Raw genomic sequence first — 12,882 nt, forward strand, 5'->3', positions numbered from 1 at the left:
ACGATAAAAATAATGCCCTAAAATATAATACTTTTAGACTATTCTCTCCCCCATAGACTTCAATGCAGTACTTTCTAATAGAGCTGAAGTGTATACACATAAAGCAATTACTTTATCCACACAGTCGGTTGTTTGCCTTCAGCTGCAGTAGCTGAAATGATGTTAGATAGACATGTTATCTACCTTGTTAATAAATACAACTTCAAAAACAACAACAAAAATCTAAAATTACTCCAAAAAAATCTGTTCAATGCAGAGAGACAAACTATCCTAGTGGGGGGCCTTGATGAAGTTTTTCAAGGCCGCAATTAATGTTCCAGAATTGAAAGACTAATGGCTCTGACCAATGTATAAGCATGAAGAAATGAATGAACAGATCCTTGAACTTGACAGTCTTTGGAGATGCCAGCAGAGATACTGTGCTGACCATTGCATTGGATTACATTAAATGACCATTGAAAGATGATGCCTAGCCTTTATATTCAAAATTCTTCAAGGAAAAAACCCCTCCTCTTTCTTTTCTTTTTTTTTTTCTTTCTTTCTTTCTTTAGTAGAGATTTTAATGAAAGTTTATAAAGAACTTGAGTTTCCAATCATTCATTGTTGCACATTTTCCTCTCTGCCTCCCCAGATTGCTTTTTATTTTGGGAAAAAAGTTCTTCCATTGTTATACAGTCCTTTCCCCCACCCCCAGACCACTTTACTATGCCTATGCAGCTCTTATTCTGGACTCTTGTCATGCCAATAATACCTAAGTATATATCCCTCGTCTTTGTTTACATACCATGTTTGTTGTGTTCCATCAAGTTGATCTTGACTTACAGCAACACTTTGTACAACTAAATGCTATACAGCCCTACACTGTCTTCATGTCTTCATAATGATTGCTATCCTTGTTGAACTCATGGTTGGAGCTATTGTGACCATCTCATTGAAGGTCCTCCTTTTCTCACTGACCCTCTGCTTTTCCAAGCATTGTGTCCTTCTCCAGGGACTGGTCCCCCTGTTATATGTCCAAAGTATGTGAGATCTGGATGCTTTGCTGGGGAAGGAGGGACAGTCTCCTCCTGTACCAGTCAGATCTGATTTGACAGTACACACACAAAAAATAATAAAAACAAACCCCAAAGTATGTGAGATCTAAATTCCTTTCAGGAGTCTGAGTGAATGAGCCATCAGGACCAGAATCCTTGTATCTGTATGGGGGTCAGGGGGGTCTAAGCAGTTGATATTTTACATTGAATTTTTCTTTGACATTTAGGGGTGTTTTGTTTTTAATTGAGAAATCTAGCATCTCTGGACTTCTCAAAACCTTGCTTGCTTTTTAAGTTGTGTTCTCATTCTGCAGACTGTGAAGGGGATGTTGGATAATCCTAACGAGCCTGTCAGTGACCTCTCTTACTTTGACTGCATTGAGAGTGTGATGGAAAACTCCAAGGTAAGACCATCCAGGCTGTGATTCAGTAGTTGATGTTACTGGTCAAATTCGAGATGAGCTTTGTATGCAGTGGTTTGTGCCCACCCTGTGTGGCTTGCAGGGTTACCAAGCAGGGGCTTTGTTCAAGTGCTCCTCAAGTGTGAGCCTGCCTCAGAATCACTCGAGGGCTGTTTCGACACAGATTGTGTTTTACAAGATCCCTCAGGGGATTGTTATAAACCTTGTTAAAATATCAGCTTTGACTCATTACATCTGGGGTGATTGTTGAGTACTACCCAGTCAGAATGAACCCATAGCTGACCCTCCAGTGAATTTTCAGAGGCAGTAAATCACATAGGAGGAGACTGCCCATCTTACTCCTGAGGAGCAGCTGATGGATTCAAATCACATAGCTTTGTATTGGCAGCGCAATTCCTTACAACTAAGCCACCAGAGCTCCCATTTCTAGAGTTGAAATACAAATTATTAGTGAGAGTTTGAACTGGAATGAACTGTTTGAAGTCTTGCCAGCAGCCACTCTGAGAACTGCTGACTATCTCATATATTGGTGCGCTTCCTCTGAATCAGCTTGACTGTTACCGTGACTTACAGCCCCATGCGCCTTTGTCTGTAAGACTGTCATGTGTGTTGTTCTGGCCATCTCCCCACGGCATACATGCTCATTACAGGGGTTTAGTGCCCTCCAAACCTTAAACCTACTCAACAGAATTTTATTCATTAGGATTTCATTTGATTCGGGTGGCTAGGATGGCAATTAGAGCGTGGAAGAGTCTGAAAGACTCCTTAGGGGAGCAATAATAGAAACAAAAATGCTTGAAAAACACTAATCTATGGTAATCATATCAAAGTCTTTTGAGAATACCTCAAATCGGAAGACTAAATGAAATGCAAGTGAGATGAATGGATTTTGCCCAGGCTTTGTGCTTATGACATGTCTGTTTGTATTGCTTTTATATTAGCTTTGGGAATATATCTGTATTGGTGATGTCAAGAAGACTTGATCTGTCTTGGATTAAGACTAGAAATTGTCCTGCCTAGTACTCCTAAGAGAATTGTCAGTGATTTGAAGGAGGTGGTATAGATGTTCTACATCCTTAAGTCCAGTCAAAACGGTTTCTTCTCCTCAGAGGAAGAAATGCTATACATAAATATTCTCTCGAGGGTTTTTGGTTTTCTTTTTTAGTTTGCAGTTCCTTATATAAGGTGGATTATTTTGTGTGTCAGTGCAATTAAGTAGCACTTTGCTTTAGGGAGTTTATTTCTTTGCCCAGCTCAACATGAGTTATGAGGAAAGAATAGAGCTCACTCCATCTTAGGTTCTAAACTTGACAATGCCATGCTCTTCCCAAAGAGTTTGTGTTGTCTGCCCTTCAGCCTTAGCATCTATAACTCAGGAAAATAGGACCTTCCCTCCTGGTTCATGACGTGGCTCTTTCAAGAAAGAGCACCATCTTTGGAGTGGATGCCCTGCTCCTGCCATGTGACTTTTAGTGTGACTTTGGCTTCTTTGGGTCTATTGAAATGTGTTCCCCAAAGGCAAAGTTCCCCAAAGTTTATGTTCACAGACCAACCCCAAAACTGACCTGGATACAAACTAGAAGACATCGGTTTATGGGGACGGGAAACTTACTGACTGGGGCAAGATATGGCAATGCACAGCTCCAGTGGAAGGTCAGAAAATTACCACTAAAGAATGGGGGGGGGGCAACAGCTAGCTATTTTGTATTCATACATATATAATAACCCTTAGTACATAGAAAATCCAAGACAGACTACTGGGAAAATGTTAGCAATACACAAACTTAGTTTAAAGGGAGAAAAGCTCGCCACCTGCTTGATAAGGGAAATAGTCCATTTATCCTCATTCTGGGAAGAAATCAGAAAAGCAAGTCTAATGAAAACACAAGTCTAATAAGTGAACATTATCACCAATGTCAGATGGATCTTGGCAAAAAGCAGAGAGTACCAGAGGAATGTCTATCTGTGTTTCATTGACAATGCAAAGGCATTTGACTGTGTGGATCACAAACAAATTATGGCTAACTTGAGAAGAATGGGAATCCCAGAACACTTGATTGTGCTCATGCAAACCCTATACTTGGACCAGGAAGCAGTTGTTAGAACAGAAAAGAGTGTTCTCTTTAACAATAAATCAGGAAAAGAGTTTCAGGAATGTGTCCTATCTCCATAACTTTTCAGTCTGTATGCAGAATAGGGCATTCAGAACACTGGACTTTATGAGGAGAAATGTAGAATCAGGATTGGAGGAAGACTCACCAAGCACCTGCGTTATGCAGATGAAACAACCTTGCTTGTGGAAACTGGAGAGGACCTGGAGTGATCAATATGATCTGAAGCTCAACATCAAAAAGACAAAGATTCTCAAAACTGGCACAATTGACAGCAACATGATAGAGGAGAAGAGATTGAGGCTGTTAATAGTTTCAGCTTGTTCAGCTCTACAATCAGCACTGTTGGCACCTGCAGCCAGGAAATCAAAAGACAAATGGCATTGGGGAAGTCTCCTGTCAGAGACCACTCCAAAGTATGAGAGTGAAACCATGTTTCTCCTTGGAGGCAAGGATTTTGAAGCTCCTTCTGATATACTTTAGGCACATGGCCAGGAGGGACCAGTCCTTGGAGGAGGACATCATTCTTAGAAAGGTCAAGGGACAGTGCAGGAGAGGAAGACCCAGATGAGATGGATTGACACAGTAACTGGAGTAATAGGGGTAGGTTTGTCAGAGGCAATGAAACTGGCTCAGGATAGGACAAAGTTCAGAGCTATTGTCTATAGAGTTGCTATGAGTCATGGGTGACTTGATGATGTGTAACAACAATAAAGGCAACAAGTCTACTAAGACTGAGCCAGCTTAGCAAAATGTGGCCACTTTGGGGCATTTATAGGATTTACTATACAGAGTTAGAGTCTAAAATACTAGGATTCTTTTCAGCTATGATTATAAGTACTTCTGAATGAAGAATACACTGATTTTCCAAAAGACAGAAAATAACTAGAACATTTAAGAAGCATCCTTCGTTTGTGTTGAGGTGATCAGGAGATATAGATAGATTTGTATAGATGTAATTACATACTTCTTATCGAAGATATATTTAAATTTTACTGTCAATAAGTAAATTAATAATATTGAGAAGGCTATGTCTTCTGCCATGTGGATAAGAGTCCACCTATGTACAGATTGGGGCAGTGTGCAGATCCATTGTTGATAGCATCGCTGTGTGTCAAAGTCAACTTGATGGCACCTAACAATGACAATATGTCTTGGAGAGGGAGCAGCCAGAGTGCTCTTTGGAGGCAAGAATGATGAGATTTCACCTTACATACTTGGAGAAGAATATGACGCTGGGAAGAGTGTAGGGTTAATGAAGGAGAGGAAGACCCTCAACCAGGTGGGTTGACACGGTGATTGCCACAGTGGGTTCTTGTGTGTCAGGAAGTGTGAGGATGGCACAGGACAGGACAGGGTTCAGATCTTTTTGGCACCTAACAACAATAGCAATGACAACAACAGCTCAATGGGCATGTTTGTTTTTTAAGTCCTGGAAAGTATAAGCAATCTCTGGGTTATGAAGGAGAACTGTTCCTAAGTGTATCTTATAAGTCAAGTGTGTAGGGAATCAGAAGAGGTGCATGTTTCTTACTTAGCCTTGCTTGAGTGCAAAAAAGGCACCTTGGTGGCAAAGTACATTGTGTGTTGGACCCATTTGAATCCACCAGCCTCTCTTTGGGGGAAAAAGGTGGCTGTCTCCTCCTGTTACCTATTTACAGCCTCACACACCCAGTGGAGGGTCACCGTCATGGCAGTGGCATGGTTTGGTTTGGGTTAGTGCATGAAAGAAGCCCTAGGGATAAGTAGTTAAAACACCTTACTGCTCACCTCAAGATTGGTGATTCCAACCCACTAGGCTCTCTGATGAGACAATCTGCATCTATTAAGATTTACAGCCTTGGGAACCTTCTAGAACGGTTTTGCCCAGAAGGATCACAGTGGGTCAGAAGTGACTCAATGACAATGGGTTCAGATTTGGTTTTAGTGCAAGAAAAGGCTCAAAGCTTATTCAGTGAGTGATTTAAAAGCTACATGTGCAGTAAAGTAGAAGAGATTATGATGAAAAAATTGTTGTGAGTAGGAATTGCTTCCGTTATTTCGAAGTGAGGACTTAACATTTACATAACATTAAAGGGCGAGTATGAGTTGTTGCTAAGTCCATGTTCGTAACCCAGGAAATGTCTATGGTAATTTTCAGTATGGACCATTCACACATAGCATGGATTTTACTTTCTTGATCTGTGTATTATTAACTGTATTTCCTGGGATGATAAATAATTTCCAGGTAAAAGGTTCATACTTTCATTGTTCATTTTTCTTCATGAAAACTAAACCTCTCCTAAACCTCTGCATGCAAATAGCAGGTGTACAGTGGTAGCTGTCATGACTTAGGCGACCTTGGAATTGTAGCTGGGGCCTCCTTGGCCCCCTGGATTCAGGCAGTACCTCACAGAGAAGACCTCTGCTTATTTCACGTGCAGGTTCTTGGGGAGTCAATGGCTGGGATTTCGCAGAACGCCAAGACAGGGGATCTCCCTGCCTTTGGAGAGTGTGTGGGGATTGCGTCCAAGGCTCTCTGTGGACTGACAGAGGCCGCAGCTCAGGTAAGTGGCTGAGTCATGGTGCCCTGACGGGCAGGTTGTCCAACTTTGTGTCTGATTCTGGATGGTGGATAACACGAGTGATCAGGCCCCTTCCACCATAGGAGGAGCCATGTTAAAGGCAGTGGCCCCACTGCTGGCCAGGGTGTTGAGGCAAACCCTCAGCCTGAACGACCCAACCCCAAAGCCGCCCCTGGAGCAGCGCCCATCAAAGATGCTCTCCTCATTTTGTGCCTTGATGGCTGAGCAGCAGGATCGCCAGGCTGAGGAGGACACAGAAGGGAGAGGGATTTAGATGGTGAGATCCAGTGAGTACTACCAGCAGAGTTTCAGTTACTGGAGACCAGCTTTTCTTTTTCTTTTTTTAAAATATTTTGGTGACTGGTTAATTTTTCCAGGGGGGAAAAAGGAGATAATACATGCTTTATTTTTTTTTCTTTCCTAAAGTGTCAGAATTGTAAAAATTTTAGTCATACTAATTTTAGGATCATAGGTAGAAAAGACCAGACGCCCGTGCCACAGAGGCTGATGTGGCGTGAACCTTTCTCATTTTAACTGTCTGGTGCTTTCCCAATAATTACTGGGCATCTACGTCTGAGGCTTCAATAATGGCAGAATTTACCTTGACAGATTTATCACCTGGTAGTTCTCTTGAACTTAACCTTTGCTTCACCAAACAGAGACCACTTGTGGGGGAGGAAATGCTTCGCTCTCTACCTTCCCTTCAAACTTCACAGGAGATGAGTTAAAGGCAGAATTCCTACTTACAGATTCACTTAATACAGCTAATATACCCGAGGAGATTTTCAAAGACCTCTCCCGCCCTAATGGCTTCCTCTTAGGGACCAAATACTATTTTGTTTTGGTGCCGCTCCAGCTGTATAAATCCTGGTTAGAATTAGTTGGCACCTTTGTTACTCAATTGCCAAGTTAAGTTTCCTCTTGCTACTACAAACACTACCCAACACAGTAACCTCATGCTAGGTTGCAGTTCTATGAGTCACTCTGAGTCAGAATTGACTTGGGGGAGGTGAGTTTGGCTAAGTGAGAAGGCTGGCTCCAGGGTTAGCTAACCAGCAGCTCCACACCTTGCATTTGCATCTGCTTCTTCCTGATTGTCCTCCTGCAAGCCAGGGGCATCTTCATGTCTGGACTGGGTACCCACATGTTCCTAAGAACACAAGAACATCCAGGGCTGCCTCCATCATTGCTTATGTCCTACAGGAATGCCTCTTAAGTAGACGTTGTTCATAGAATCCTGCTGCAAACTCTCTCGCTCCTTTATTTTTTTCATTGTTTTGCTTACAAAGTTTGTGTACATTGTATTTCACACTATTCCTCATTCACAGTGTGTTTCATACAATCATTCTCGTGCATTATGCTTTATAAAATGAATCACCTTTGGACCTTGCCCATCATTTATGCTGTCTTTTCACAGGGATCCTTCCCATTTCTTTACCCTCCTCCCTCCCTGTGATTTCACCTCTACCCATCCTTAACCTACCACTCCCATCCTTTCCCCCTTGGGTTCCCATACATGTTTTACTAGTTATCCTTCTGTGTTTATAATAATGTTCTTATGCAGTATTTGGCCTTATGAGACTGAATTTGTTCACTCAGCATAGTGCTCTCCATTCTCTCCCAAGTTTTGTAGTATTTTTCAAAATTGTTGCTCCACTCTTGCTGTCTTTGATCTGAGCTGGTCAAACTGATGGCAAGACTGCCCATTCCTTCACTTGTCTCTTAAGAAGAGGAATGCAGATGCACTGACCAGCTTGCCCTAATTGGAGCTCAGCATGCTTGCCGCCTGCCGCTCCACACAGGGCCATTGTCCACCACGGCTCAGCTGTGAGTCCAGAGCCTGAGCTTTCATTTTCTCTTTCTCCCTCTCTTTTTTCCAGGCTGCATACTTGGTAGGCATCTCTGATCCCAACAGCCAAGCAGGCCATCAGGGCCTTGTGGACCCCATCCAGTTTGCCAGGGCAAACCAAGCAATCCAGATGGCATGCCAGAACCTGGTGGACCCTGGCAGCAGCCCGTCACAGGTAACCACTCAGGGAGGATGAACAACTTGTGAGTCCTGAAATTCTTCTACAAGAGTGGTGGGGAGGGTGAGAAATTAGAAAAGAGCATTGTTTATTCACCATTTCCAGAGAGCCAACTAAATACAGCACCATGAATAATGGGGTATGCTGTAAAATATGGCCAACTGAGAATTTATTCAGGCTGTGATACAAGGTCCTGAAAGGCATAGGAGTGAAGTAACTACGATGAGATCCACCGGGAGTCTCATAACTCCATTCAGTCCAGATCTGTCCCATGTTCAGTCCTAGTGACTGACATGAGTCAGCTCTGAGCTCCCACCCCATCGGATCTTAGTCCAGTGGAGAAGTGGACATGAACAAAGTCTGGAAAATGCAGTGATCTAGATATGAACACGAAGTCAGGGATTTGTGAAGGGAGGAGTGATGAATTGTCTTAGGGGGATGTCAGGAGTGCCTCAAAGAAATGACATCATCACACAGGCCTTAGAGTTGAATAAGAATCCCCATCACAGAAAGAATCCAGAGAGACATTGTAGGGGTAGGCAGTGTGTGTGTGATGTCCCATAACACTTCTAGTACCTGAGTGGTGTGAGCTTCTGCTCACTGGCTGAGTCATGTGTGTAAAAGAGGGGAGAGCTTTCTGCTATGGGAAGAACAGAGGCAGAGTGTTATCCACAGTGAATCCCAGGGCTCTGGAATCAGGAGAAAAACTCTGGCAGAGGAGACAGTACAGAGACCTCTGACCTGTCCGAGAGCTGCTGTCACACGTCAGTGCACCTGGCATGCACTGCCTGCTCGATTAAGGCCACACAGTGCTGGGTGTCACAACTTCAGCAAAGCAGAACAGGTACAGTTAGGAGAGCACATGAGGATATGCGTGAGGGTGGAGCCCATTGGGATTCCTGAACTAGGCTTTTTGAATAAGGCACAAACAACCCATCTGTAGATTATGCAGAACTGGTAGCTTCCTGTGGATTTCACCCACCGCAGCTACATCTCCTAGATCTGCCTTCTCAGGTATGGGTGGCCACTAGTTACAGTTATTAAGCTTCGTAAATGGTGGTGGTGGTGTTGTTAGGGGCCTTCAAGTGAAGTACAACTCACAGCGAGCCTGTGAACAACAGACCTGAACCCTGTCCTATCCCATGCCTTCCTCACAGTCTCTGGCCCACTCAAGCCCGTTGCTGCAGTCACTGTGTCAGCTCACCTGCTGGAGGGTCATCTCCTTTACCGTCCCTTCAATTCCCCAAGCTTAATGTCTCTCACCAAGGAATAACCTTTCCTAGCAACATGCCCAAAGTATGTGAGATGAAGCTTCATCATCTTTGCTCCCAGGGAGCACTCTGGCTGCACCTTCAGCCAGTCCAATTTGAAATATACTATAAGAATGCCTGGGATTTTGAAGACTTGGTCTTCAAAAATGAAAAAGAAAACTTGTATGATATCTCAGTCATTCTTAATATTGATTACATGGTGAAACCATATTTTGGATTTGTGGAGTTAGATAAAATAGGTTTTCTTTCTTAATTTAACTTGTTTCTTTACTTACTTTAACATGAGAACTAGAAACTGCAAACTTCACTGTAAGGCTTGCATTCTGTTTCCGTTGGGCCAGACAAGACCTTGCAGGAGCTCCAAAGGATGGCTCAGCGCATTCCCTTGAAGACTATGGGCTACATCAGTCCTCCTCCTTTCAAATTATCACTCAATATTTCCTCTCCTTTCCTGGAGGGTTTTAGGGGACAGCAGAGCTAGAAGCACATACGGTAATTACACTGGCTTCAAACATGGAGGTTGAAGAATGATTCAAGACTAGAGATGGCGGGGGAAGAAGAACAAACTGGGGAGGAGGGTAGAGAGAATGGTGCAGCAATGAAGGAATGAAAACCCAAAATCCCTGTAAATGTTCATTAAAATTAATAAAATTTAATAATAATAATAATAAATAAAAAGACTAGAGATCAGGGTGATCTGGACCCCTCTGCACTACAACACAGTTGCTCCCAACTCAACTTCATGCTTTACAGGTCCTGTCAGCTGCCACGATTGTCGCCAAGCACACCTCGGCCTTGTGCAACGCTTGTCGCATCGCTTCATCCAAGACAGCCAACCCCGTGGCCAAGAGGCACTTTGTCCAGTCAGCCAAGGAGGTCGCCAACAGCACTGCCAACCTGGTGAAGACCATCAAGGTAGGTCACGGAACCTTGGGCCTTCCTGGCCCCGTGTCATGGAGAGAAAAGGTTCAGGCTTTATTCTCCTCAGACTTATTTCTAATTTGGTCTCATGACTTAGTCCTTGAGAAGAGTTTCTTACTAATGGAAAAACTTGCAAAGTGAACAGCCTTGCTTCTGCCAACCTTGTACAGCGTGGAAAAACGCCCTAGTTCTTATGTATGGAAGCTTAGCATAAATGTGATTGAATGTGTTTGGCCGTGGGAAGTCATTTGGTATTTTGTATAACAAACACCTTGTTTTTACTTGAACCATATGTTTACTTGAAGTGGTTTCAAGTGGATAGGTAGGTAATTCTGCTATTGTTCTCAGGAATGTCTGAGTAAAGAGCTTTGATGTATGGAAAAGGAAATGGGAGGCAGCGGAAGTCATTTTCATGTATCAGTTTAATCTCTGTGATTCACTTTCTGTTCAAAGATGTACAAATCTTAATTTAAAATAGAGCATCAGCTTTTAAAAACATCGAACAGACCGTGTTGGTAACAAAGTTAACTTTTGTCTTGAAGACCACATGTTGGTTGGTTTGTGGGGTCAGCTTATATAAGAAGAGACAGCTGGTAGGGTGTGTGCGGACAGCTATTCAACCTTCTTTACCAGGTCTTATCTCTATACATTCGTGGTTGACATTCCATTGAGTGGTTACGTTTTTATTGTGGAAAAATGTCAAAGAGAGACAGAATAACATAAACAAGCCTTGTGTACCCATTCTTTTGCCAGCTACAGTAGTTATCAAACTCCTGACCTCTGCATGGAAATTTCCTTTTTCTCATTACTTTGGAACAAACTAATCTTCAACATTATATTATCCATAAAGCATTTTCCTATGCAGTCAAGTGAAAAACCGTGCCATCACGGCACCATTCATTGACTTGGCTGCTGACATAAGGTTGGAGGTTCAAGTCCATGCAGGTGCCTCAGCAAAAAGGCCTGGTGATCTGTTTCGGGAAAAACCAGCCGTTGAAAACCCTCATGGAGCACAGTTCTACTCCAGAGACATGGCACTGCCATGAGTTGGAATTAATTTGCGACAACTCTTTTATTCCCCTGCTTTGTTTTTGGGACAAGTCTCAAGAAACAGACTTTTCCCCCCATTCTTTCCAAAGGACACACCTCTTTTCCTTTGACTGACTAAAGCCAATATAATCACATGAAGAAATTGGTCAACAGGATGGATCAAAAAGAGAATATCCAGCCACAGCCACTGGGGCGCAGGGCAGTAACCTCACCCAGAAGTTTCTTAGCTGTTTAAACAAAAGATCTCTTTGGGGGGAAAAAAAAGTTATAGAAGAAAAGAAAACTTTAGCTGCTCTTTTGCATCTAGATTGAAATTATAAGCTGGATTGAAATGGAATAAATAAGGGGAGTGCCAAGTGAACGTAGGATCCAGAGTGCAGTCACCAGAATGAGTCCAGGTGTCAGAAATTAATCATGCTTATATTTCTGATGTTGATTGTATGCAACCCTCTGTTTGAAGTGGTTTGTGTTTATTAATTCCTTTAATCCATAAACTGCCTATCCCCGATTCAAATACAGAAAGCTGAGAAGCTAAGTGTGTTTTCCCCAAGGTCACCCCAACAGTAATTGGCTTAGAATTCAAACCCAGGCCCCAGAGCCTCTGCTTTTAGTGCTGTCAGGCCTGAAATGAACATACAGTGTTGCCCCTCCACCTGTCAAAACGATGCGCTGTTCAGATCTTTGCTGTGAACAGACCTACCAGTCTGTCAATCTCACGCTGGGAGAAATACCTTGCCCTGTCCAGTGCTTTTGTGTACGTCTCAAGCGGGTAGGGCTGGAAAGAGCACTGCAGTGGGCAGAAGTGACATCATTGTGGGTTATTATAGAATTAGTTTATACAAGTTAAAGGTATAATATTATGATCTCAGTTAAAGTTGATTCTTTTCTGTTCATTAAAACTCAGATTATATTTAGATGGATTAAGGTGGGGAGGGGTGAAAAGAAACTGTATTTTTAAAAAAAATTTAAGCCCCTTCTTTTCACTCTCTTCCTTGATTTTGAATCCTAACCAATCAGTTAAGACCTGATTTTCCTCACAGTGTGAAACCCTCTTTGCAATTCCCCACAGCAAATGAGCTTTTGTGATGGCCTGAAAGATATGCCAGCACAGAAACCTCAGCAGAGGAGTGCAGGGTGAGGCAGTGGAGATAGAGGCCTCGTCTCCTTTGAGCATCAGCCTGGGAATTGGCAGCTGTGTGAGAGGACAGAAAGGCATGATCAGCACTGGCCCCTGCTTGGTTTTGCAGTCCCCAGGATGTCACAAGGTTTACATTGCACTTTGATTTTCACTTGTTAGTAGGAAAATGAAAAAGGCAATTCCACTGTACGTCAATATATATATGTATATATATACACACACACAGACTAGATGTATAGATATAGAGATAGAGATAGAGATGATATATAGATATAGGTGATATAGACGTAGATATAGAGATATAGACTAAAGATATAGACTAGATGCATATATATGTATACAGA

At 42.7% G+C, this 12,882-nt stretch overlaps 1 protein-coding gene across 1 annotated transcript in view; it reads left to right on the top strand.

Moving 5' to 3' along the window:
- TLN2 (talin 2) overlaps positions 1-12,882 on the top strand; it is a 282,673-nt gene that overhangs the window by 122,756 nt on the left and 147,035 nt on the right. Inside the window, exons 31-34 of the mRNA XM_006899628.1 lie at positions 1,349-1,438; positions 5,991-6,113; positions 8,012-8,155; positions 10,183-10,344. Of these exons, the coding sequence (XP_006899690.1) occupies positions 1,349-1,438; positions 5,991-6,113; positions 8,012-8,155; positions 10,183-10,344 (519 nt within the window). The remainder of the gene's footprint in view (positions 1-1,348; positions 1,439-5,990; positions 6,114-8,011; positions 8,156-10,182; positions 10,345-12,882) is intronic.

The sequence above is a fragment of the Elephantulus edwardii genome, unplaced genomic scaffold (genome assembly GCF_000299155.1).
Source record: "Elephantulus edwardii isolate Elephantulus edwardi_28Jun2011 unplaced genomic scaffold, EleEdw1.0 scaffold00263, whole genome shotgun sequence".
In the NCBI taxonomy this organism is placed as follows: Eukaryota; Metazoa; Chordata; class Mammalia; order Macroscelidea; family Macroscelididae; genus Elephantulus; species Elephantulus edwardii.